A 23,076-nucleotide genomic window follows, 5' to 3' on the forward strand; every position below is an offset into this window, starting at 1 on the left:
CAATAGCAGATAGGGGTTGCAAAATCTGATGACAGAGCCTCTTTAAAAAATACATGCAAACTCTGTGAACAAGGCCTAAGGCTGAATGCACACGATACATATTACGTGCAGTTTTAAACTGTGTGATCCTGGCATAATGGTGCTTTTTGCAGCGTTTTTTTTTAGTGTGGCCAGAAGTTGCATTAAAGTCTATAGTAAAATATCAAACGCACTACACACAACTGTGTTTTGGTTTGTGCCAATTTTGTGATCAGTGGCGATTTTTTAAAAATACAGCATGCTCTGGGTATGGCATTTTCCCCATAGATTTCTCTATGGGACAAAAATACCAGAAAAAAAGCATGTGCAAAATGACACCAAATAAAACACACCAGTAAAAACGCCACTGTCTCTATAAGACAGAGCTTGGCTTACTTTTAGATTTCTTTTTTTATATACGTTATTTTATAGTACATTTATATTAGTTACATATATTCAGATTTATTTTTTTAAAAGCATTTTATGTGTATTTTCTTGGAGGTTACTCCATGCATGAGTAGTAGACACATCCCCTCCACACCTTGATTGACAATCAAGACAAACACTATTTAAACAAGCACCTGGGCTATGCTGTTGGCCAGACATTATGGCTAGCTTCACAGAAGAGGCAATGGATAACTACATGTATTCAGCATATAATCCTTATTCCTACAGGTATCTTAATCCTAAAAATAAAGGAATGAGCTGGAGGCAGAAGAACTATCTGTCAAACTATGGTGACACTGGAGAATATTTTGATAACTACCAAAGAGCTCAGTTAAAGGCTATCCTGTCTCAGGTAAATCCCAACCTTACCCCAAGGCTGAGAAAAGCTAATACCAGAGATGTTGGCATTCAGGTAAATCCCAGACAGGACGCCTCTGTCCAGTGCTCTTTGGGTCCTAGAACTCTAGTGAGGAGGAGGACTGGAACCCTCAGAAAACCTCAGCAGGTTCCTTCAGATGAGGAAAGTCCTGCATCTCCCACGAAGACTGTCCAATTCCACAGAACAATAGCCGTGTACTCACCTGTTGCTGCTGGAAGACTTGCTACGTTCCAAGAAGAGACTGAAGAAGCCCAGGAGACCCCTGAGGACTCGGAGACTGCAAAAGATGTCTCTCTAAATGCAAGTGATAAAGAAGCGGGCAAAGAGGATGGTGAAATCAATGAAGCCAATAAAGTGGGTGAGGATGAGACCCAATCCACCCCTTCTCCTGGGCAGACGAGACTGAGATTCCAGGCAAGTAGCTGCTTGTAATTTTGAATGGATGTATATAATAGATTATAACACTGGTATTGTTAGAAAAATAATTCCAGCACTAAAAAAACACTTAGTAAATCTGACCTAATGTGTGAATATGGCCTAAGACTGACCTTTCATACGCTAGTCTTAGGGCTTGTCCACACGTAACTGACTTGCTGCGTATTTTCTGTTTGGAATTGTGGATGGAAAATAAGCAATAGAATAGTCGCAGCAAAGTGGGTGAGGTTTAACAAGTGTCACCCACACGCCGAGTAAAATTTCAATCCCAATTTTTCTTCCGTTCAGCAGCATGTCCATTCCTGCTGCGGAAAGTGCACTGAATTGCTGAGTTTTTCAGATCAAATATCACTATCTCCCGGACTTAACATCTCCGCAGTAAAAAACGCAGGAAACGGCAGTTTTTCTGCAGCGGAATATCTGCTCGTTTTAGCGGAGGTGCTGCAGAAGTCTTCTGCAGCAATTCCGTTACATGTGGACAAGCCCTTAGTCTGAAGCCTGCAGGCGTAAGATGCAACGAATTTATTAAGCGGTTCAGGTCTTTTAAATTTGTTGCATCTTCTGCTGTCCATGCTCCAGAAAGCTTTGTGCTGGCGTATATAGTGAATTTTTTTGGGCTTCGGGACCCTTACACTAAACCCTGTTTTTTTTTTTAATTGCCAGAGGGGACAAAATGTGAGACTTTTCAATGCTGTAATACTTGCAGTACAGCCATTCTTAAACCCCCTCCCTCCCATTGTGTATTTGTTGTGGAATTCACACCAAAATTCCAGTATAGTATGTTGTAAGTGAAGAGGGGGGGCGGGGGGGCTTTAAGGCTGGTTTTTCATGCAGTGGTAAAGATGTGGTGGTTTTTTTTTTTTTTCCTTTTCAGACTGGGACTGTCCATACCACTGCATTGAGGAGCTTTACAACCTTTTCTAAATTGCTCTAGTAAAGTGTGTCTGAAATCCCAGCAGTTAAAAAAACCCCACAGGATGTCTCCAATCAGGAGACCTGCTAGATGTTTAACCCCTTAAAGAGAACCTGTCACCTGCTCATACGTGTGCAGCATATAATAGTCAGGGCTTCACAAACACTGTCTCACTTTACATTTTTTTTTTCCTATCTTCCTCCATTATTTACATATCGGTGCCGTTATATTTGGCGCCTGATATGTAAATAAGCCCCTGAACTGTCAATGGGGCGTTTCTATCTAACTAAATGGCAAGGGGGCGTGATCTCTTCCCTCTGACACTGTCCAATCAGCTACTGACCGTGTCAGGGCGGCTTGTGCTGTGTTCCCTACCACAGGAGAACCATGCCCTGTTGCCATTTTAGTTAGATAGAAACACCCCATTGACAGTTCAGGGACTTACTTACATATCGGGCGCCAAATATAACGGCACAAATATGTCAATAATGGAGGAAGATGGGAAAATAATTTCAAGTGAGACAGTGTTTGTGAAGCCCTGACTATTTATTACATGCTGCACATGTAGTGAAAGGTACTCCTTTTTTTTTTTTCTTAATGACATGCCATGTACGTGTATGGGGCAGCTGAGTGCGCTCCATACAGCTGTGGACCTCACTGGAACAGGCAGAATCAAAGATCACTTTAATTCCACCTATTTATCCCCTTAAATTCAACAGTGACCACAGCGTTATAATCACTAGCATCAGGGAGAAGGCCCCCTCCAATGTGCTATCACAACCCCCCCCCCCCACCCTGCGATCACTGGGTGCGGATGCCTAATGAAGGACCCTAAGGTCTGCCATCTTTGTACACCTTTGAAGTCATGCCTCTGGCAGGGCTTCAAAGGAGACAGTCAGTATAGCAATATACTGCAATACATTATCATTGCAGTATATCATGCAAGCAATCAAAGGATCGTTGTGACTAATAAAAGTCAAACTGTTAAACAAACAAAGTTGGTGGTTGTTTTTTTTTTTTTTTTTTTTTAATGTTCCAAAAAAAAATAATAATTTTTTTTTTTTAACATTGCTTTAGGGAAAAAGTTAACATAACTAGTATCACCACATCTGTAAGTCCGTTCTATCACAATATAGTGTAACCAGCTTGGTGAACGCTGTAAAAAAAAAAAAAACTATCTCGCAAAGTGCAGTTTTTTGGTCACCTTAGTAATAAAAAGTGATCAAAAAAGTTGCATGTATCGCAAAATGGTATCTGTTAAACTACAGCTTGCCATACAAAAAATAAGCTCTCACTTCGCTCAAATGACGGAAAAATAAAGTTATGGCTCTCAGAATATGACTGCACAAAACAATTTTTAGCAAATAGTGGTAATACAAAAACAAATTTTATCGCCATAATCCTATTCCCCTGTAGAATAAGGGTAACATGTCGTTTTTACCACCTGATGAACACTGTAGAAAACAAACCCCTCCCCTAAAAAAAATGGCATAATCACTGTTTATTGCACATTTCGCCCCACAATTTTTTTTCTAGCTTCTCAATACATTATGCAGTACAACAAATGGCGCCATGAAACTACAAGTTGTCCTGCAAAAAATGTCGATGGAAAAAAAAAAGTTATGGCTTTTGGAAGGCGGGAAAAAATTGACATGGAAAAAATGTAGATTGGCTGGGTCCTTAACAAGTTGTAGTTTTTCATGGTACCATGTATTGTACTGGAAAGCAGAATTTTTTTTATTTGTGTGGGGGGGGGGGGAAGATTGGCAAAAAACTACATGTTCACCTTATTCTACAGGTTTATGATTATGGTTGTGCCAAATTCATAAAACTTTTTTACTAAATTTATAAAAAAATATATCTATTGTTTTGGATCGCCATAGTCTGAGCCATAACTTTGTTTTTTATATTTATTTTTTTCTGTCAATTTGAGCGATGTGAGGGCTTATTTTTTGCCCGATAATTGCCCAGTGTAGAACCCCCTTACGTCTAGCCCCAGCCTTAGTCCAGTGTGTTTTGTGTATGAGACGTTGGCCTAAAGGTCTTGACTGCTCTGAAAATGGTTCAGGTATATATACCGAGAAGCTGCAAATACTTGACGTACAGACACACGTGGCTTACTTGACATCCATTCGCATGTCTGAAACAAACTGTGATTTGGTTTTTATATTTACTATATTTTGCAATATTATTTGTAAGGTATGTCTTAGAAACGACTACAGCAAGGAGAACTTTCATTTTGACGTACCACCTGAACCACGTGCTTTACCAGAGTGGTAGCGGAAGATCAGGGAAGTGAACAAGTGGCTCAAGGTCCAGTGTATGTAGGAGAGGTTTGAGTTCTGAGAACTGGGCCGGCATCTCTGTTGGCTACGGGCTCTACAGTAGGATGGGCTGCACCTAAATAGAACTCTAGTAACCAAATTCATATAAAGTGGTGTTTTTCGAGAAAGGTCTCAATGCCATACAATACTCACCCACCCCACTATAGCATAAAAAAAACTTGCATTTTTGTTGTGACTAATAGGGGTAACTTTAATAAATGGCTCCCCCTCACTTTGCAGCAGTCAATGCTGTGGGAGGGCCTTGTTGCTCGGTGTAACAATACTTTTTTTTTTTTTTAAAGTTTCTGGAACAGAAGTATGGCTATTACCACTGTAAGGAATGCAACATTCGCTGGGAAAGTGCCTATGTTTGGTGTGTGCAGGGTACAAATAAGGTGGGTGTTTTATGTTGTGCAGCAGGACGGAGGTTCACACTACAGGAACACTCATGGTGACTCTTGCTTCTCTAGGTGTACTTCAAACAGTTTTGTAGAACTTGTCAGAAGTCCTTTAATCCTTATCGGGTGGAGGATATCATGTGTCAGGTAAGTGCACCTTGTGCAATAATAGGGCCGCTTGCTTTCTATTACATGGATTATAGGCAGTTGTACTTGCTGTATGTATGTTGTCACTATATTACACCTTTGGCCGTGGTGGATCTGTCACCATACTACGCTGCCCCGTAGAAGGGCAGCATATTATGGGGACAGGTCTGCTGTACTAGAAGTCCAGATGGCACTAAAATCTTTTGTGCGGTTTGGCTAATGGCACTAAACAGAATACAGCAGGCTCAGTTGTGTCCGGTATATTCATGAGGGGAAAGCTTCTCTGCCTCCTCAGTGACGGACAGCCACCATGTGTACATGCAGATACACAGCAGTCGTTGGTGTGGGGAAAGCGCTTCCCTCATGAAAACAATTGGGGCGAATTGTACAGCGGACCGGTCCCCTTAATATGATGCCTGTAAGCAGCGTGGTAAGGTGACTTATCTGTTTTAAAAAAGTGTTTGTTAAAATATTCCAAAAAGACCTAGATAAACTGGCAGCATGGGCAAAAATATGGCAGATGAATTTTGAGGTTGATAAATGTAAAGTAATGCACCTAGACAGCAGTGATGGGAATACAGTATATACATCAAATGGAATAAAACTGAGGATAACCGAATTAGAGAAGGACCTGGGTATATTGGTTACAAATAAGCTGAGCAGCTGTACTCGCTTGTTTTTGTGGCTGATGCTTGACATTAAGATTTTAAGGTACCGTATATAAAAAGAGAACCTGTGTGAACATACCCTAATACATAGCTATAGGGACTTTGAAAAACAGAACTGTACACACACACTGATCCAATTTTTCTTTGCTGGTTTTGATAAGCTTCATATGACCACTACACTTTTTTTTTTCTCTCCTTTTGCACTAGTTTTAATAAATCTCCTTTTCTTTTGGGTTTGTAATAAAAAATTTCCTTTGCTGAAATCAGGGACCTATCACAGGGAATGCTTTATTCTTAGGCTGTGTTCACATAAGCATTGGGCTTCCGTTCATGGGTTCCATTGCAGCTTTCCATCAGGAGAACCCATGAACGGAAGCCAAAGTTCCGTAAGGTTTTTTTTTGCGGAAACAATAGCTTAGTCGACTGCCTCTGTTCCGTAAGTTCAGTTTTTAGCGGAAGTAGCAAATGGAAATCATTTGCAATGGCGGCATTACCATTGAAATAAATGGTAATGCAAAGACGCTATGGTTTGCTTTTCCGTTTATGGGTTCCTCTGACAAAGGTGCAAAGGAACCCATGAACAGAAATAAATGCTGATGTGAACAGGCCCTTACTGTGGGATCCCTTCCTGCCTTTTGATCAAAATGCAACATTTGTGCTTCTTCTGTGGAATGTCATAGTAATGTTTTTAAATAAAAAATGTCTTTGCAGAGCTGTAAACAAACCAGGTGCATCTGTCCTGTGAAAGTGCGTCACGTAGACCCAAAAAGACCTCACCGCCAAGACCTGTGTGGGAGATGCAAGGGCAAGAGGCTCTCCTGTGACAGCACCTTCAGCTTCAAGTATATCATTTAATCCAGTGTTCAGTCTACTCCTACCCAACTAGAACCGGAAAAGTGTGTTTTTGTTTTCATTTGAGTAGTTAAACAAATGGCATGTAATGCAATAAAAACCTTCTCACAGCACTTCCGTCAGTATACTGAATAAAATATCTCGGTTAAGATGAAGCGGTTCAGATGAGTTTGTGTGCGTTCTAATTAATTTTTTATTTTTGTCTTAACTCAAACCGTTGTATCATGCATACATTTTACACCAAAAAGTATCATATGCCATCACGGTCAGATATTTTCCCAAGTTTTAACTTTCTCTGTGTAATGTTTCCCTACCTTCCACTGATTGGATCTGATTTTAAAGGGGTTATCTGGGAAGTGATTTTTTATTTAATTTTTTCCCCTTAGGGGCTGCAAATGTAATAAATAAAATAAAAAATACTTGCCTATCCTTGCCCCAGTGATCCAGCACTGTCAATCTGGCAGAAGTCCCGGTGCTTGTTTTATATGCATGTAACCGTTGCATCCAGTCAGGTCTCTATAATAACTAATCGTATTTCCCTCATAATGCAGAAAATACAACATGGCCACTGAGCACTATGACTATCTGCAGCGGTCACATGCTACGTGCATGTAAACAAGCACCGGGACTGCTGCTGGAGCGACGGCGCTGGGTTACGGATTGCCTTTTTTTTGTCTATACATTTTCAGAAAAATTAATTTTCCAGATAACACCCTTCAAAACTAGAGTTTCATGTCATACAAGGGCCAAGGACTTGAATCAGGTGTTGGTGGAACTTGTATTCACGTTAAGCTATTCCCTTATAAAGTGGGGCGATCTCCTTTCCACTCATATCTAGTAAACCACAAGACTACAGTCTCCACTTCCAGAATTCAAAAAATATTTGCATCATTTTGGTGAAAACTTTAAATCCACACAACTTGTGCCCTATTTTATAATAGTTATGGTCACCGTATCTGTAAACTGCCAAATTTGACTGGAAATGAGTTTCCTCATTTGCAAGTGTGATATGCGGCAGCTTGAGAACCCGCACCACAGGTACATTTTCACACTCCTCTGAATATTTTTATTTTTTCCATTTGTTTGAATTTTCCAACAATTGTAGTAGTATAGGGGATGAGATTGCCTGTCTCTCTGAACATACCTTTTCAGGATGTGGTAAAGGTTTGTATGACTGTTGGTGGTCAGTCTTTTATTTATGGTTTGTACGAAGCAAAAGTCAGAGGTGTAGAATGTTACGTAAGTGCCCTTTCCTTACACAAGGTCCTTCCACAACACCCGGTGGTCCTTCCACAACACCCGGTGTGTTGTCAACTCTGACTTCAAAAAGGTTACATAGCTGTTCATCTGGACAGGCATAATACAGCTACAGTATGTATTTGAACACCATTTCCGATATTGATCAACTATGTAAACATTTTATTACACATCTTTGAGTTCAGGTACTGGTCTGTATTATGGACCTATGTGCCTGCATGATTTATATTCTACCTATTTGGGGTACGTACACAGCATATCCACCCTGGAAACAATAGGGAATTCCATTAAAAAGAGTGCACTAAATTGTGGTGCAGTTTCTTGGGTGGAATGGCCACTGTGGGGGAAAAAGTAAAAGCTTATACTTACCACCTGGGTGTTGTCATGGTGACACATCCATCTGGGCACAGCCTTTGATTGGCTGCAGCAGTCACAGGATGATATGTTAGCCCAGGAGACCAGGCTGTGTGCTGATGAGAATTGTGTTGGTATGTCAATGGCTGGATATGAAACTTTATTCAAGCAAAGTTTTTTTTTATTTCAATTGTGGTAGAATTTCAGCTTTTCTACTGTAAAAATGCAACATATGCCTATTTATTGTGGGTTTTACCCCCCCCCCCCCCACTGCATTTAATGGGGGGGGGGGGGGGAGAAACATAACAGAGGAGCAATTTTAAAAAAACAAACACCACAGCTGTCTCAGTGGCTTTTTTCTGCAATGTGTTGTGTGGATGAGATTTCTTCACATCTCCTGTACTACACTAGATTTTCTGCAATGAAATCAGTTGCAGAAAATCCACAACTATCCTACCTGAGACTGAGTTGCAAAGAATGTAGCATTGTCATTTTCCCTTGAAAACAGATCTGTATTTTGCGATTCTTTATTTTGTGTGTGCACATACCCTAAGGCCTCATTCACACATTACACCATATAGTCTCCTACCCCCAAGATGGAAATGCTGCAAATATTCAACACCGCATTGCAGTAGCAGCAAAAGTGTATGAGAGTTGAACAAATCTCATCTACAAGCTGTGGAAGACTGCCCTGCGGTGTGGCTACTCAATCTGCTGCATCTCTCCATAGTTTGCTGGGGATTTTCTGTCCAGGTGCAGAACGCCTATTTGTGCTGTGTGAACAAGATCAATGTTGGTTGCATGTTTGTAAATCAGAATCCTGTACAGAGGTACTCAATTTTATTAGGTTTTCTAAAATGTCATGCTAGAAGCACGAATACAGTTGTGTAAAAAGCCCTTCTGAAAACTGGAAGCCAGTAGAGAAAAATAACAAAACTTTGCTCAAGGGGTGAGATAGCAGCCCACTGGTCACATGGTGCATTTGAAATTATAAATCTCCCCTGTTCCTGTGGCAGTGACATTTATTGAAAGGGCACGTGCTAAAGACAATGCCCCAGGTTTTCCACCATTTTTCTAAATAAAAAAGTGGCAGGAACTAATAAATGAGTTACATTGCCCACTGTCCGACAGTTACATTTGCTTTATAAACTGGTGTACACACTTTGCTAAATCATCCCCAAATGTCTCGCTACCATCTATTGCAGTTTTGGCAAACCAAGTATTGAAATGAACATGTACCTCAGATATGGTCATCTTAGAAAGCCCTAAAGATTGGGTAAAAGGTAGAAGTCATCAGTATATGATTGGTGGGGGTCCAACATCCAGACCGAGCCACTGCCTCCAGCACTGGAAGTTTTGCAGACATCCTGCTCTCAAATCTATTTGTAGCCCACAATCAGAAGCAGCCACACGGAGTGTAGCTGTGAATCCAGCACTGGGGTGAGATAGACCACCTACTAGAAGCCGCAACAGTGTCTGTGTGTGACACTATGCCTCTTTAACGCGGCTTCTGCTCCCTCCTCCATAGACTTCAATGGGCAGCTGTAACATGATCCCTCAGTGAGCTAATAGTTTGAATTTACTGCTTAATCTGTCTCCACAAGACACAAGTGAGTAAACAGTTAGATGAGGGGAGCCTGATCAGTGGAGAAAGAGGCATTTTTCGCTTATATTCGTGTGTACTATTGATTAATGCAGGTTGTTGAACCGTTAGTTACTATTTAACTACTGCAGTCTGAATGAGGACTTCCGCTGTATTCAGACAGCTGTAATGCAGCTCCCTATGGGAGTCATAACTTTAGTACTGACAACAGGATCGGCTCCTGTCAAAGTGAAGCAGCACCTTTCCTAGAAAAAAACAAACCTTTAGGATCTGATCTCATTCTTGTTAGCGGCAAAAATACAACAGGAATTCATACTTCAAAAACATTCACCAGGCAGGAGCACCTTAACATCACAAAAAGGGACATAGAAAAGACATTGTAATATTATACAATCTTTTTATTTAACAAAAAAGAATGGCTGGTAGGATGTAAGGAATAATGCACTGCTAAATAAAACTACTTGTCCCCAGTAAGTATTTCTTAAATTAAGAGAATCAATACCATCTAAGTACCACATCCCCATCTGCTGTCAAATAAAATAGTGATTACTTTGTACTAATGTGCCATGATGACTGGTCAGATTTGTTGTTCCTTTAGTGTCCTGTGGCTCCTCCAGGTGACATGGATTCCTCTTACAGGTTCATACCTGCAGTCTTTTAGAGTGCATACAGCCGTGTTACCTACAGTACACACCGGTCAGTCGGCTCCAAGTGTTAAACAGTTAATATATACATGAACATAATTCTGGTTTTCGGAGGTCCAGTGGCCCCATGAGAAGGCGATGCCAAGTAATGTGTCCTTTATAAAGAATACATATCCTCACGTACAGAAATAAACATATACTTTCTGTTTTTAATCACAGTGGGTAAAGGGTGTATAAAAATTGCAGAGTATTCCTTCTTCGGAATCCTGGGGCTACATTCATTTCTTTTTACAAAAAACGTAATCTGTGTACAGACACCTGTTACTGTTGATGTGCTGAACAACTTGTTCCGTATATGCACTTTTTGTACAGTGAATATGTATTGCCAACACTGTCTATTTTTGGTAGCTTATACGGTTTATTCTTTTCTATAACTGTTTCCTTATAGAATAAGTAATGACAAGAACAATGAACTTATTATATTCTCAGCTACCTGACATGTTCACCAATGTATGGACCTTCCAAAATCTCCTATTAACAGGGTTTCCTTCGCCTCTGTACATGGACTACCCTAGAAAACTGAATTGCACACATTTACAAGGGGGAAAAAAAAATACTGGTTTTACACCATACGTAGATTCTAGAATATATACAGAATAAAATAAGTTATCTGTTCTGTCTAATGAGAGTTGCTGTTGGCAGCATATATCTAAATATACATTATTAAAGTCTCTGCAGGCAGCTACTTTTTGGTTAGTTATCAATATTTATACCATAAGCACTGGTCAGAGAACTGAGCAGCATTCTAATAAAATTAAGATATATTACTTCTTTTAGAAATACTGGGGAAAGCCCAGTTTAAAATAATTAGGTCCTAACATTTACAAGCTATGAGTTGTTAGATCTAATAAAATAAAAATTTATCCAAAAATAATGTCATAGTACTCTTTGAGGCATGCGTGAAGACTATGTACAAACATTCATACCATTAGATACAACCACGCGTTCCGCCTGTCGACCATCATTTCAAGCAAGAAAGCAAAACTAAGACACGCACAACAAAAATAGCAACATAATAAAGTTCAATGGTTTCCAAAGTCTTTATAGGTCATCTCCTGCCAAAGTCGTATGGGGCAATCCTCATGAAGCGGAGTATTTATCAGGCGTAATGACTCTTGAGTAACTAGGAACCACCAAAGATAGTCTTTGGGCAAGTCACCGCAGTCCACCATCACGCTCGCTCTGATTCTTGCGGTCTCCAACACAGAGGGGCTATATTGCAAAAGCGCATCTTTGCACGTCATGTTAGCCCTTTAGCTTGTGGATGGTACATATGTAATAAATAGTGGAAAAAAATTGCTTTTACTCATATCCGCTGTACAGAACCAAAAAGTCTATTATTCCCAGCTTCTCATTCTGGGCTGTGAATGTCCTACTTGCTGGAGTTTAGAGTCACAAAGAAAAAAAAACAAAACAAAAAAAAAACGATGCAACTCAAAAGGTATTTTACAGTAATTATGGAAGGTGCTTCATAAGATCAATAGACATCCAGTGCTTCAAGTCTGAGGCCTACTCAGCAGCAGGTGCTCAAAACTCCGTGCTCACCATGTTAGTGATGGACTTGGCTTTAGATAAAAGCTGGTATGACTGCACCATGCGCAAGGACATTCTAATTTCTAGGTTTAACTCCATTAGCTTAGAGTTGGCTTTAGACATGTCCTGCTTCCAGCCAACAATGGCAAAGCTGCCCGTCTGGCCCAGAGTCTGATGTCGGAAATATATGTGCAATAGGGTTTGGATGGGATCATCTTCTGAACAGCCAAATATTTCATTGGGCCAGATAGTCCTAGAAAGCAAAAAGCACAGTGTACAATTTCATACATCGGCATCACATAATGGAACTGCTATTCTTTGCTTTTCTTGTAATTAATACACCATAAAAGCTAAATTTCCCGCTACAATAGTTGGAAATTAGTCAGACAATTATCTTTCTTCAGGATCACACACGCAGTTTTAGGCTCAGTTTTTTACGCTAAAATTAGAAGTGGAACCAAAAGGAAAGAATGCATCCCCTTTCTTTTGTGTCTACTCCTGTGTTTAGCTAAAAAAAATAATTTATTCTTTTTGCAGAAACAGCGCTACTCTTGTCCATGGGCTATGTATGGTATTGCAGCTCATTCCCATGCAAGTGCACAGGGCTGAGCTGCAAAACCACATCCTTTTTTCTAATCCTTTAAGATCCTGTTTGCATGAAAACTTATTTGTGATATATTCTGCATTGGTATGTTTATAATATTGTTTATATATTATTGGTATGTTTTCATTATTTTAAGGATGAAAATACCCGACCGGACCGCGGTACCAGTGGAAAAAAGTTAACAGGATTTATCTTAAGCATCAAAAGCTGTAAGCAAAAGTCAACTTGAGATGAAATTCAAGTTTTCTAAAAAATGCATCAAAAACTTCCTATAGTTTTAATGAAATGACAAGTGACCCCTGTTTCATACGGTACCTGAATGCCTTGACCTGTGTTATGGCAGACAGAAATTCTTTTCCTCTCAAGGCTTCAATGAGGGAATGGACAGCAACCTCTGTGCTTGCTTGGTAGAATTCTGAAAAGTCACAGTCCTCTATGCCGATATTGGATGTGGCCTCTGCGTCTTTTAGACAGGCCTCCAGCTGGCATAGCTCATCTGACATATTTATCACCTAGAAAACAAACTTTATTAGACGCCCTCACTTGCATGGTCACTTCTAATATTGTAAGAACTTACAGTAGGGGGTATGAGGGAATTGCTGGTTGTAGAATACTTTTTAAAAGAATATTTAAAGGTTGCCCCATGTTGGCGGTTCACTCTATTATTATAAACTTTTCCCTACACTTAGCACTGGGCTATATAGGTAATTTTCCATTCAGATAAATATCTGGAGAAGGAACAAGCAGAGCGTAAACTCGGACTATGCCTAGAGAGATATTTCATCAAGATCTGCCTGGGGGTGTAAGAAGTATTCATAGAATTGGATGCAGCTGGCAGGACTAGTATGGGAGAGAGAACGGTGGATGATTTCTTGAATAAAAACGGGGGAACCTAGCAATGTATTACTCTAAAACTATACGTTTGTGCTTGGTACCTCGGTTTGCTTCTTAATCGTGTCCACTTGACTGATGAGCTTGCAGTAGGCTTGAAACAGCAGAAGAAGCTGGAAGTGCAGCTTGTAAAGTCTCCGACAAAGCTCCAGCTCCTAGAAGAAACGTTGCATTGCATGAGAATAAGGTAACACTGTCCATACAACTCCAGAAAGGAAATCATTTTACTGGTTTAGTACGAGGAGGGAAGGTCAGACTTCTAATTAACTACACAGTGGCGAGGATGGTGTTAAATGGAAAACATGGAAGACGGAATCACACGTGCTACTCAGAAACAAGCAGCCCAGTAGATTAATTTCATCAAGAAAGTAGCAAGCCAGAAATAGAGAGAAATCCACCAAAAAAGTTACGTTCTGGGAAAATGTCTACTCTTGTGATGTAACAAGTAAAACAATGCGGGCGTAAAACTCTACTGAATGCTCGTAGTCCCATCAATACATATTACACAAATCTATTCATGCATTACTGTCCTACAACTCTGACAAAACCAACACATCACACAAAGCCTGGTTTTATTTCTAGCATTCTTCAACTACACAGATATAACCATAGATGTAGAGACGGACGGGTGACCACAGGTGCTATGCATTCAAAAACACTAACAAATGCTGTATGTATGTATGTATGTATGTATGTATGTATGTATGTATGTATGTATATATATATATATATATATATATATATATATATAAAAAGTATGACACTTCTAGTGGGGCTTAGTGGTCATGGTCTTTGCAGTTAGTGCCGAATCAAGGTTGGCCAAAAAAATTGGTGGAGTAACAGTGTAAGGCAACATTTAGACATTCAGGTGATGCGGCCGTATATCTGCGTCCGTTTTATGACCTCAGGTCCTGGACCCCCAGCAGATCATGTGAACTTCACTTAGATCACCATAGGGTTCAATGTTGCGAGTTCAAGTCTTGCGGGCATAATACGGACGTTAAAATGTGTATATATTACGGCTGTCTGAATGAGGCCTTATAATAAAAAGAATAATTCTAAATCCTATGTTTTGCTGCTGAGAGTGTGTGGGAACAACTCATGAGAACTGGAAGGCAGAGGCACCCAGGTGGAGGCTGCCACTGGGCAATAGGTCCTTTGCCCATCCCTATAATCCGGTCCGATTAGTACTGGTGCCATGGGTTCCCGTCTCAGTAAGTAAATATATGCATACTCTTCATGTTCTAATAATTCAGTCCCCTTCCACACTCCAAAAACATAATAGGTCAAAGGGTTCCCCATGAAGTCTGGCCAACTTTTATTGTGTTTATGTAACATAAGAGACCATGGATGTAAAGAAATACAACCTCTGTACAACAATAGCTGTTATACATATTATGAATAAAGCATTACAGAAAAATTGTCCTCCAAACTATATACAATATAATTTGTGTATAGTGTTAGGAGTGTTCTACAGACCGGGTGACATTACTGGAACATGGGTATCCAATCTGATGCTTATCCAGTAACAGGCAATGGAAAGTGTTTTTGTGGCAATCTTGTACGTTGCAACATACCGTATAATAAATTGGAAACACAAACTTCTTTGAAGAGTGAGAATTCTACATTTGATCATTTCTATAGAATTTAGATTTCGGAGATCTTATGTTTCCTTGAGAAGTGTAGTGACAAGAAGGAAATGACATTTAACACTATGATGTAACAGCCCAGTAACTACACGAGCTGCAAGATATTAATGCGCGACCAACAGTTCAAGGACAAAGACTGACCCAGAGCGCACTGTAACTTTACAATGGCAGGACGCCGCCAGCTCAACAAATGGACAAGACAGGTGAAAGTCAGGTTTTGATCTGACATGTTTAGTATTTGAGAAATCAAGAACCATCACTTACTGCTAGAACTTCCATTTGCTAAGCAAGAAGGTGAGCAGGTCACAAAAACACAAAAGGAAGAAAAAGATGGAAAGTTAGTTATAGAGCAAGTTCCGTAAAACCTCAGACAGTCACAATGACTTAAAGAAAAAGTTTATCTTTGAGCATAGCTTTCAGATTACATCTAGATTAATGTACACAATTGTATAACTTTACAAACACTTGGCTTGGCTTTACTTATCAGAATTCTTCAGGTTACTACAGGAATCAGTCAGCACATTGTTGACAGACAAACCCCTAACACCTTGGCAGAGCTCCTGTGATGCAGTGATCTGTACAGAACTACACTTCGTTTTCTCTATAACAGAGCTTGGTATAAAGACCACACGTTCTAGAACGCAAACAAGAAAAACACACACTTTTCAACTAGCTGCCTAATATTGAGTAGCTCCCCCTTGTGCTTACCAAACAGTTTTGACCCATTGAGGTGAGAACTCCACAAGACCTCTAAAGGTGTCCTGTGGTATCTGGCAACAAGACCTTAGCAGCAGACCCTTTAACTGTAAGCTGCGATGTGGGCATCCGTGGATCGGACTTGTATTTCCAGCACATCCCACAGATGTTACTATAAAGGGGTGCACTTGGTCTTCAGCAATGTTTTGGTAGGTAGTCTGTGTCAAAGTAATATCCACATGAATGACAAGACACCATTTTTTCCTGCAGAACATTGCCCGGAGCATCACACTGCCTCCGCCCGGCTTCCTTTTCCTCCAATAGTGCATCCTGGTGCCACGTTTTCCCCAGGTAAGCGATGCATATGAACCTGGCATTCCACGTGATGTTAAAGAAAACGTGATTCATCTGACCCAGCCTCCACCTTCCATTGATCCATGGTCCATTAGTGATGCTCATTTTCAGGTGCTTTTGGTGGTGGACAGGGGTCCGAATTTAACTTTTTCAGCAATATGTGATACAGTAGCTCTTCTGTGAGATAGGGCCGGACGGGCTAGCCTTCGCTCCTCACACGCATTAATGAGCCTTGGGAGCCCATGACCCTGTCGCGGTTTATCTTTCGTTGGACCATTTTTGGTAGATATTAACCACTGCATACCAGGAACACTCCACAAGAACGGATGTTTCGGAGATGTTCTGACCCAGTGGTATAGCCATCACAATATAGCCATGAACAAAGTCGCACAGATCCTTGGTTGACTATTTTTCCTGCTTCCAATACATCAACTTCAAGAACTGACTGTTCCCTTGCTGCCTAATATTTCCTACCCATCGACAGGCACCACTGAAACCAGATCATCAATGTTATTCACTTCACCTGTCAATGGTTTTAATGTTATGGATAATTGGTGTATATGTAAAGATGTCTTTATAGATGGTGAACCGACAGCGGAGGAGGGCGATCTAATTATAGATATAGGGGGAAGTTATCAATTGATTTGTGCCAGTGTTTTGGCACAGAATAGTCGCAAATTCTGGTGCTTGCCATATTTGCACTAAAAATGTGCTACTTTTCTAGCCCTGGACGAGGTTGTGAGACGGGTGTGGTCAACAGTAGTCCGAAACACAAGCTTAAAGACAGAAAATGGCACAGAAAGCGGATCTAAACTGTTCATAGCAGGCATAGATTTCATTTTTTTTCTTCAGCAAAGCCCAAGATGCGCCAAATTTCTTAAGAAGTGTGCGCCTCTTAATAAATTTGTCGCATTTTACACCAACGCACTTGAGATTAAGACTGGTGTAATGGCTTAATAAATCTCCCCCATAGTTTTTAGTATTCTGTGAATTCTAAATAAAGCTGCAAATGGAAACAAAACATGCTAAAACGCAGGATCAATGTAAATCAATCTGTACACAACTGTGCTTAAAGGGGTTGTCCAGTTTTTATTATTATTGCTTATTTGTAGAATAGTAAATCATACAGTTTTCTAATATACATGTATTAGAAATTCGGCTCACATACATTTCTTATAGTCCACGAGACCCCTGTCACAGTGGAATGGTACAGCCCATAGATTAGTCCGGTGTAATGTATCCGCAGACTGACTGAATATGACTAAACATGGAATCAGTCATGTGACCACCGTGTGCGCGCGCACGCACGTGTGTTGGGGCAACATAGAGGATACATCCATGGACTAAGTGAATAAGAGGATTTATAAAATGGCTGCCTTTCTCGGAGAGGTCATGTTGTTAATAACGTTTAAAAAAAAACAAAACAAAAAAACCCATAACACACAGAGAAGACAGTGGGAAGAATGTAAGAGCTGCTCCTCACAGGCACTGACAGACACGATGAGGAGATGTTACTGGAGGTAGAAATACTTCATAACTTCATTTCCTCAATAATCTATTATTCGCCTGTTAGATTCCTGGATAGGGTTAACTGAATGCCAGTGGTCACATGATGTGTGGGTTCATTCAGTTATCCTATGGATGCATTTCTATGGTATGGGCCAAACCATTTTTTTTTTTTTTTTTTTGACAGAGGCAACTGCACTGATAAGAAATGTATGTGAGCAGAATTGTAATCACATGTATATTAGAAATCTGTACGATTTCCTATTCCATAAACAAATAGAAAAAATAAAAAAAGTGGACAACCCCTTTAATTTATATGTATCCAAGTATAAATTGTAAAATGGTGTTCAAGTGTGACCCCATGTTCTATCAGACCCCGAATAGAAGAGAAATATCCCTGATCAGTGGTTCTTCTACACACTGCAATGATGTACTATCCCATCAAGCTAGGTAAATAAAGGTTTCCTTATTGACATTGCATCAACCACACAATTCACTTTCAGTATTTTTCCTTGATAAGCTGGATGTTTGTCTGGATTGACATTGGCCTTCTATCTTTCATGTCCCCTATTAAGCTAGGGCTACACGGCCCTGCCTACATCGGAGGTATTGAAAGTCAATGTGGCCGCATTGCGACCTGTGGATTGTCGTAACCGCAACTCAAGAGTTGCAAGAAGTCCAAACCGGCTGCATTTTTTGCGACTATCGGGTCGTGTAACTTGTGGATTGTAACGCGGCCACACTGACTCATTACTTGCGATGCAGGTAGGACGACACCGTGATCTTTGGCCGCACGACCCGTGAGTTGGCTGCAGAGATCCGCAAAATTTGTAAAGGGGTATTCTGTCCGTAGCAAAAGATGTCATATCGCAAGATAAAGCAGATCACTTTTAGGATTCTGGCAATTGGTGGAGGTAAAAGTGGTTGGCCCCATACCAATCGGCAAGTGACAGCAAGTCCTAGCGGTATACCGCCACTTGCTACATTTGAAATATCTCGCATTGTTTTAAATACATAAATCACAGTAAAATGCGTTTTTCCAAGAGAAGTAAGTCTATCTGATTAACCAAATATAATGAAATCAGCCAAATATAAATGACATCAATAATTAAGTTCTTCATCTGAGGCATAAAAACGTCAGCTATAATCCTGGAGGTGTAAACAAAAATAAAGCGCGGCCAATGTGTATTGTGGAAGAATCATTGCTCTCTCTTGCCTGAAGCTGGCACACATTAGTAGCGTTAACGTGGCATGCAGCAGCTCACTGGGCACCTTGAGACGCTCTATGTTATATTCCCATAGGCTTGTAAGTAAATTCACCAGCCAACATCATAAGACACTAAAGTATTATCATGACTGAGGTTATTGCACATCTAAGCATTGAATATTCGGATATATTATTCTAGGAACACCACACGCATCAAACCTGCCGTGAACGTGGAGGATTAGAGAGTATTTAAAAGGTTCATTATAGTAACATTGTTATAGCGGGTGACGTCCAGGTAATCAGATTACATCTTATCAACTAGCAATACTTATTAAATCTCCAGTCACAGAGAATTAATTATGAGGCAGTCTGTACAACAACATCATCTTGGCGCAATCCACTGAAAGGATGCAGAGTGTGTACGCAGCAGGAAGGCTGGCGGGCATTTACCTGGGCGTCTGTGTTAGGTACATGGCGGCTGTCTCCAGAACTAAAGCTTTTCTTGCAGTTGTCCAGCCACTAGAATAAAAAAAAGCAACAAAAAAAATGGATTAGTAAGTGCAAGACCAACAGCCAAGCACTTTCGCAATAGCGCTATAACGGTGCAGTCATGGCTATACTCCAACAGCGTTTCCCCTGTATGTTTGACGTATGCACTGGATAAGCTCCTGGCGCTTACAATAAACGTACCCAAAGGCCTCCATTGTACCATCCGTTTTACGGACATGTAGTAAAAAGGGGTCATGAGAGTTCGGTGCGCATTCGATAAAGGGATAGCATTATAGCCTATAGGTGACGGATGCCGGTCATAGCCTCCGTTTAATATATATGTCGGGAGCTTTTCAGAAACAGTGACCATTAACGAAGCGTGAAAGGTGCTTAAAGCTCAGTCTCCCTATAAAGCTGGGCATACACATTATCAAAGATTTCAGCAGGACTGGCTAACAATCTCATGTGTATGTGGCTCAAAGGGATGAGTCCCGAGTAGGACGTACGGAAAGACGGTGTCCGTGAAGCTGATTCAACAGGTCTAAGTCTGGACAGAGTTTCTTTCGATTCATTAACAGCAAATCGATATCTTGAAAACCGTGAGGAAACTATACACAGAGTATATTAGAAAGTTGCATAACTTGTCATAAAAAAACCCAAAAACCAAGCTTTACTCACATAAAAATGGATCTATACATTACTGCACCAGTAAAACTTACACAAGGAAAATGTCTACAGTTTATATCCCATTGACAACGTCATACAAGCCGGAGTATTGTAAGCAGAATGTGCCGGAGTGCATGTTTTACAGAAGGACGAGATGGTCTTTATAAGAGACTAGTTATGACTATTCATGTCCAGCTATATATAGACTCTTCATAGTAATCATTATAACCTCTGGCCAACCTTCAAGAGCTGCAACAATGAGGAAAGAAGAATGTGTTTCCCTGGCTGGCTCCATTTAATAGAAGCTATTCAGTGAATTAACCCTAGCAATCTGCATTAGCGAGACCGGGGAGGGGAGGAAAGGATCTCCGAGGAATACGAAGCCAGATTCAATTAGTGACATGGACCCAATGTCCACTGTAAATTCTATTTTCCACTGACAGCCATTGTTGCAGTATAACTTGTTTGAGGTAGTAACAGTCGCTGTTTGCAACACAATGTAATAATACAGTCAGGAGTATACAAAAGATCTAATATTAAAGTTTAATCTCCATAAAAGTCAGTACCAAAGTTTAAAATGGTGTAGGGCATGATATACCCATAATGCATGTTTACACAAATATATAATATAATATTTGTACAATTTGCAACAGAGAAGTTCTATACGAACGGATATACCATAAATGCCATCTACAAGATGTCCTGTAGTAACGGGAGCTGCCGCAGCGGTTTAATTTTGTTCAGACACAATATGATATAGTACATTCAATATATTCTTTATTCAGAATAAACATTATAGTCAAACACGCTGTACAATCAGTAGCTGAATAACTTCATATTCTCTGTGTAACTTTTCTTGTCCTGCATTATTGCCCAGAGCTGAATTCAGAATTCTGATTGAAATTAGAATGTTGACAAGATGTTGACAGACACACCCCTAACAGTTCCTAAAATTCAATGTTCTATTCAACTCTGCTTTCTGGAGGAGCTTGTTTTGCCAACATCAGATTACTGTACAGTGGTTTATGTAAGTCCCACACTTTACCCCAAGAAGTCAAATCATCAGGACAAGGCCTGTGCAAACACAGAACAAGCAGAGAATGATGACCCCCTACTAGCCATCAGAATTATGAATGCAGCTGTGAATTATAAGAATAACTTTAACCATTCAGTACCTGTTCTGCTGCCTCCCGTTTGGAGTTATAGGTGTCCAGATGTTCCTGCAGTTCTAGCACACTGAACTTCAGAGTCTCCAACAAGCCACTTGACATGAGCTAGAAAACAAGAGTAGACACAGAACACCTTTATTAATAGGGACTTACGAGAAGAGTCCAAATAAGAAAAAGATAATATACCGAATGAAAAACAGACACGCATAGCCAATATTTATATTTAGCATCTGTTCTTACCCCCAAGAAAGTGAAAATGCAGACTGGTGCCATCAAGGCCGAATTGACTTTTCCATGCCACTAAGGCTACATTCAGACAAGCATGTCAGATTTGAGCGCCTAAAAAAATGCAGCGTTTTTCCTACATTTCATGTCTGTGTGCCATCAGTGTGCGTTGCGTGTTGGTATCAGTGCACTTCGCGTGTGGCATGTGTTTTTCACGTCCGTGAAAGCAATTTTTTTTTTGTTATTTCTCTGCATTTCTTTGTAACGGATGCGTGAAACACTGACAGCACATGGATGTCGCCCGCGTGCTGTCCGTGATTTTCACGCACCCGTAGACGTCAATGGGTGACGAAGCGTGCAAAAACTCACCAACATAGGACATGCAGTGAGCTTCACGCAACGGACACTTGCTGCGTGGAAACTCACGCATGTCTGAATAGCCCCATTGAAATGAATGGGTCCGTGTTGTGTGAGTTATTTCAACGCACGGCACACGGACGAGGAACACGCTTGTCTGAATGAGCCCTAGCATTACAGTTCAGCTTTTGACATGGGCTCCTAGTCAAATCATGCCCTACAGCGTTCAGTATTCTGAGTATGTACAGGACATGGAAAAATATCTTAGTATCCCCTTACCGTCTCCGCATCCACAAAGACTGTGGGGCACTCTGAACATGCCATCATCACCTCCGAGGAACTTTGAAATTTTGTGCCTATTCTCTGCAAGCTTTCTCCCAAGAAGTTGACGGAATCATTTGTTATCGTCCCAAACTTTCTTTGAATACTCTACAAAAATAGAAGGAAAGCCAAGACTTGTAACCATTAATAATATGTATTATGTATTCCCTCTACAGCGCTTAGGGCTGGGTTTACACGTTAATATTTTGTCCCAATGAGATCTGTACCCCAATAATTATCAGGACGTTAGTCTAAGTTGCCATTTAGAGACATAATGATTTTTGCTAGGACATTATTACACAAAATAAAGTCCTGCCATTCCATATAACTGGGTTCTCCAATCCATTGCCATTTAAAAAGCTATGATTTTAAAGAACGGAAAAATTAGAGAAACTAATTTTTTACCCGGTTTAGAGGATATTCTACTTTTTTGAAAAGGTAGAAGTAACGCTCACGATGTATAAAACACACCTAGCTTATAACAGACTGACCTGAAAAAGTCTGGAGAAGATATGAAAAGTATATACAGCACACGACCCATCTGTCTCAGACAACATCTGATTGACGTGACAGCGCCAGGCTTCTTCCTCATCCTCATAGGCCACTGGCTGGTAAGCAGCAAGTATAGCGGAGAGAAAAGGAGAAGGTGGAGGAGATGCCTGGACCTCTGCAAAGCCATCCGGATCCCCATCATCTTGGCTACAAATAAAACATAAGGTGTGATTATCAGCATGGTCACCTACTAGATAGTATCACACATCGAACACATAGAAATAACGTCTAATGCCACCATGGTAATCCCTAAATAACGTCTAATGCCACCATGGTAGTCCCTAACGTTTACTTACAGACTCAGCTCTCCAAACAGCCTCACAACACAGGCTGAATAGATAAACTTGAATGTCTTCTT

The 23,076-nt window shown here is 40.4% G+C and overlaps 2 protein-coding genes across 2 annotated transcripts in view; one reads left to right on the forward strand and one right to left on the reverse strand.

The window, feature by feature from the left end:
- Window positions 1-625: 625 nt before the first annotated feature.
- ZAR1 (zygote arrest 1) lies at window positions 626-6,678 on the forward strand. Its single transcript, XM_075849607.1, has 4 exons — window positions 626-1,258; window positions 4,819-4,911; window positions 4,987-5,061; window positions 6,441-6,678. The coding sequence occupies exons 1-4, from the start codon at window positions 626-628 to the stop codon at window positions 6,582-6,584; spliced, it is 945 nt and encodes a 314-aa protein (XP_075705722.1). The 3' UTR covers window positions 6,585-6,678.
- A 3,494-nt stretch (window positions 6,679-10,172) lies between these two features.
- Window positions 10,173-23,076, reverse strand: part of FRYL (FRY like transcription coactivator) — a 122,150-nt gene continuing 109,246 nt past the window's right edge. The window contains exons 54-61 of the mRNA XM_075825578.1: window positions 22,658-22,865; window positions 22,125-22,274; window positions 21,270-21,368; window positions 19,390-19,458; window positions 15,441-15,458; window positions 13,572-13,682; window positions 12,952-13,148; window positions 10,173-12,285 (exon numbers count right to left, since the gene is read on the reverse strand). Coding sequence (XP_075681693.1) covers window positions 12,027-12,285; window positions 12,952-13,148; window positions 13,572-13,682; window positions 15,441-15,458; window positions 19,390-19,458; window positions 21,270-21,368; window positions 22,125-22,274; window positions 22,658-22,865 — 1,111 coding nt within the window. The 3' untranslated portion in view covers window positions 10,173-12,026. The remainder of the gene's footprint in view (window positions 12,286-12,951; window positions 13,149-13,571; window positions 13,683-15,440; window positions 15,459-19,389; window positions 19,459-21,269; window positions 21,369-22,124; window positions 22,275-22,657; window positions 22,866-23,076) is intronic.

Source organism: Rhinoderma darwinii, chromosome 1 (assembly GCF_050947455.1).
Source record: "Rhinoderma darwinii isolate aRhiDar2 chromosome 1, aRhiDar2.hap1, whole genome shotgun sequence".
NCBI lineage: Eukaryota > Metazoa > Chordata > Amphibia > Anura > Rhinodermatidae > Rhinoderma > Rhinoderma darwinii.

Coding starts and splice junctions, on each gene's coding strand:
- ZAR1 (XM_075849607.1), top strand. CDS start 626: ATGGCTAGCTTCACAGAAGAGGCAATGGATAACTACATGTATTCAGCA. Junction 1,259..4,818: donor AGACGAGACTGAGATTCCAG/GCAAGTAGCTGC, acceptor TTTTTTTTAAAG/TTTCTGGAACAGAAGTATGG. Junction 4,912..4,986: donor GTGTGCAGGGTACAAATAAG/GTGGGTGTTTTA, acceptor TTGCTTCTCTAG/GTGTACTTCAAACAGTTTTG.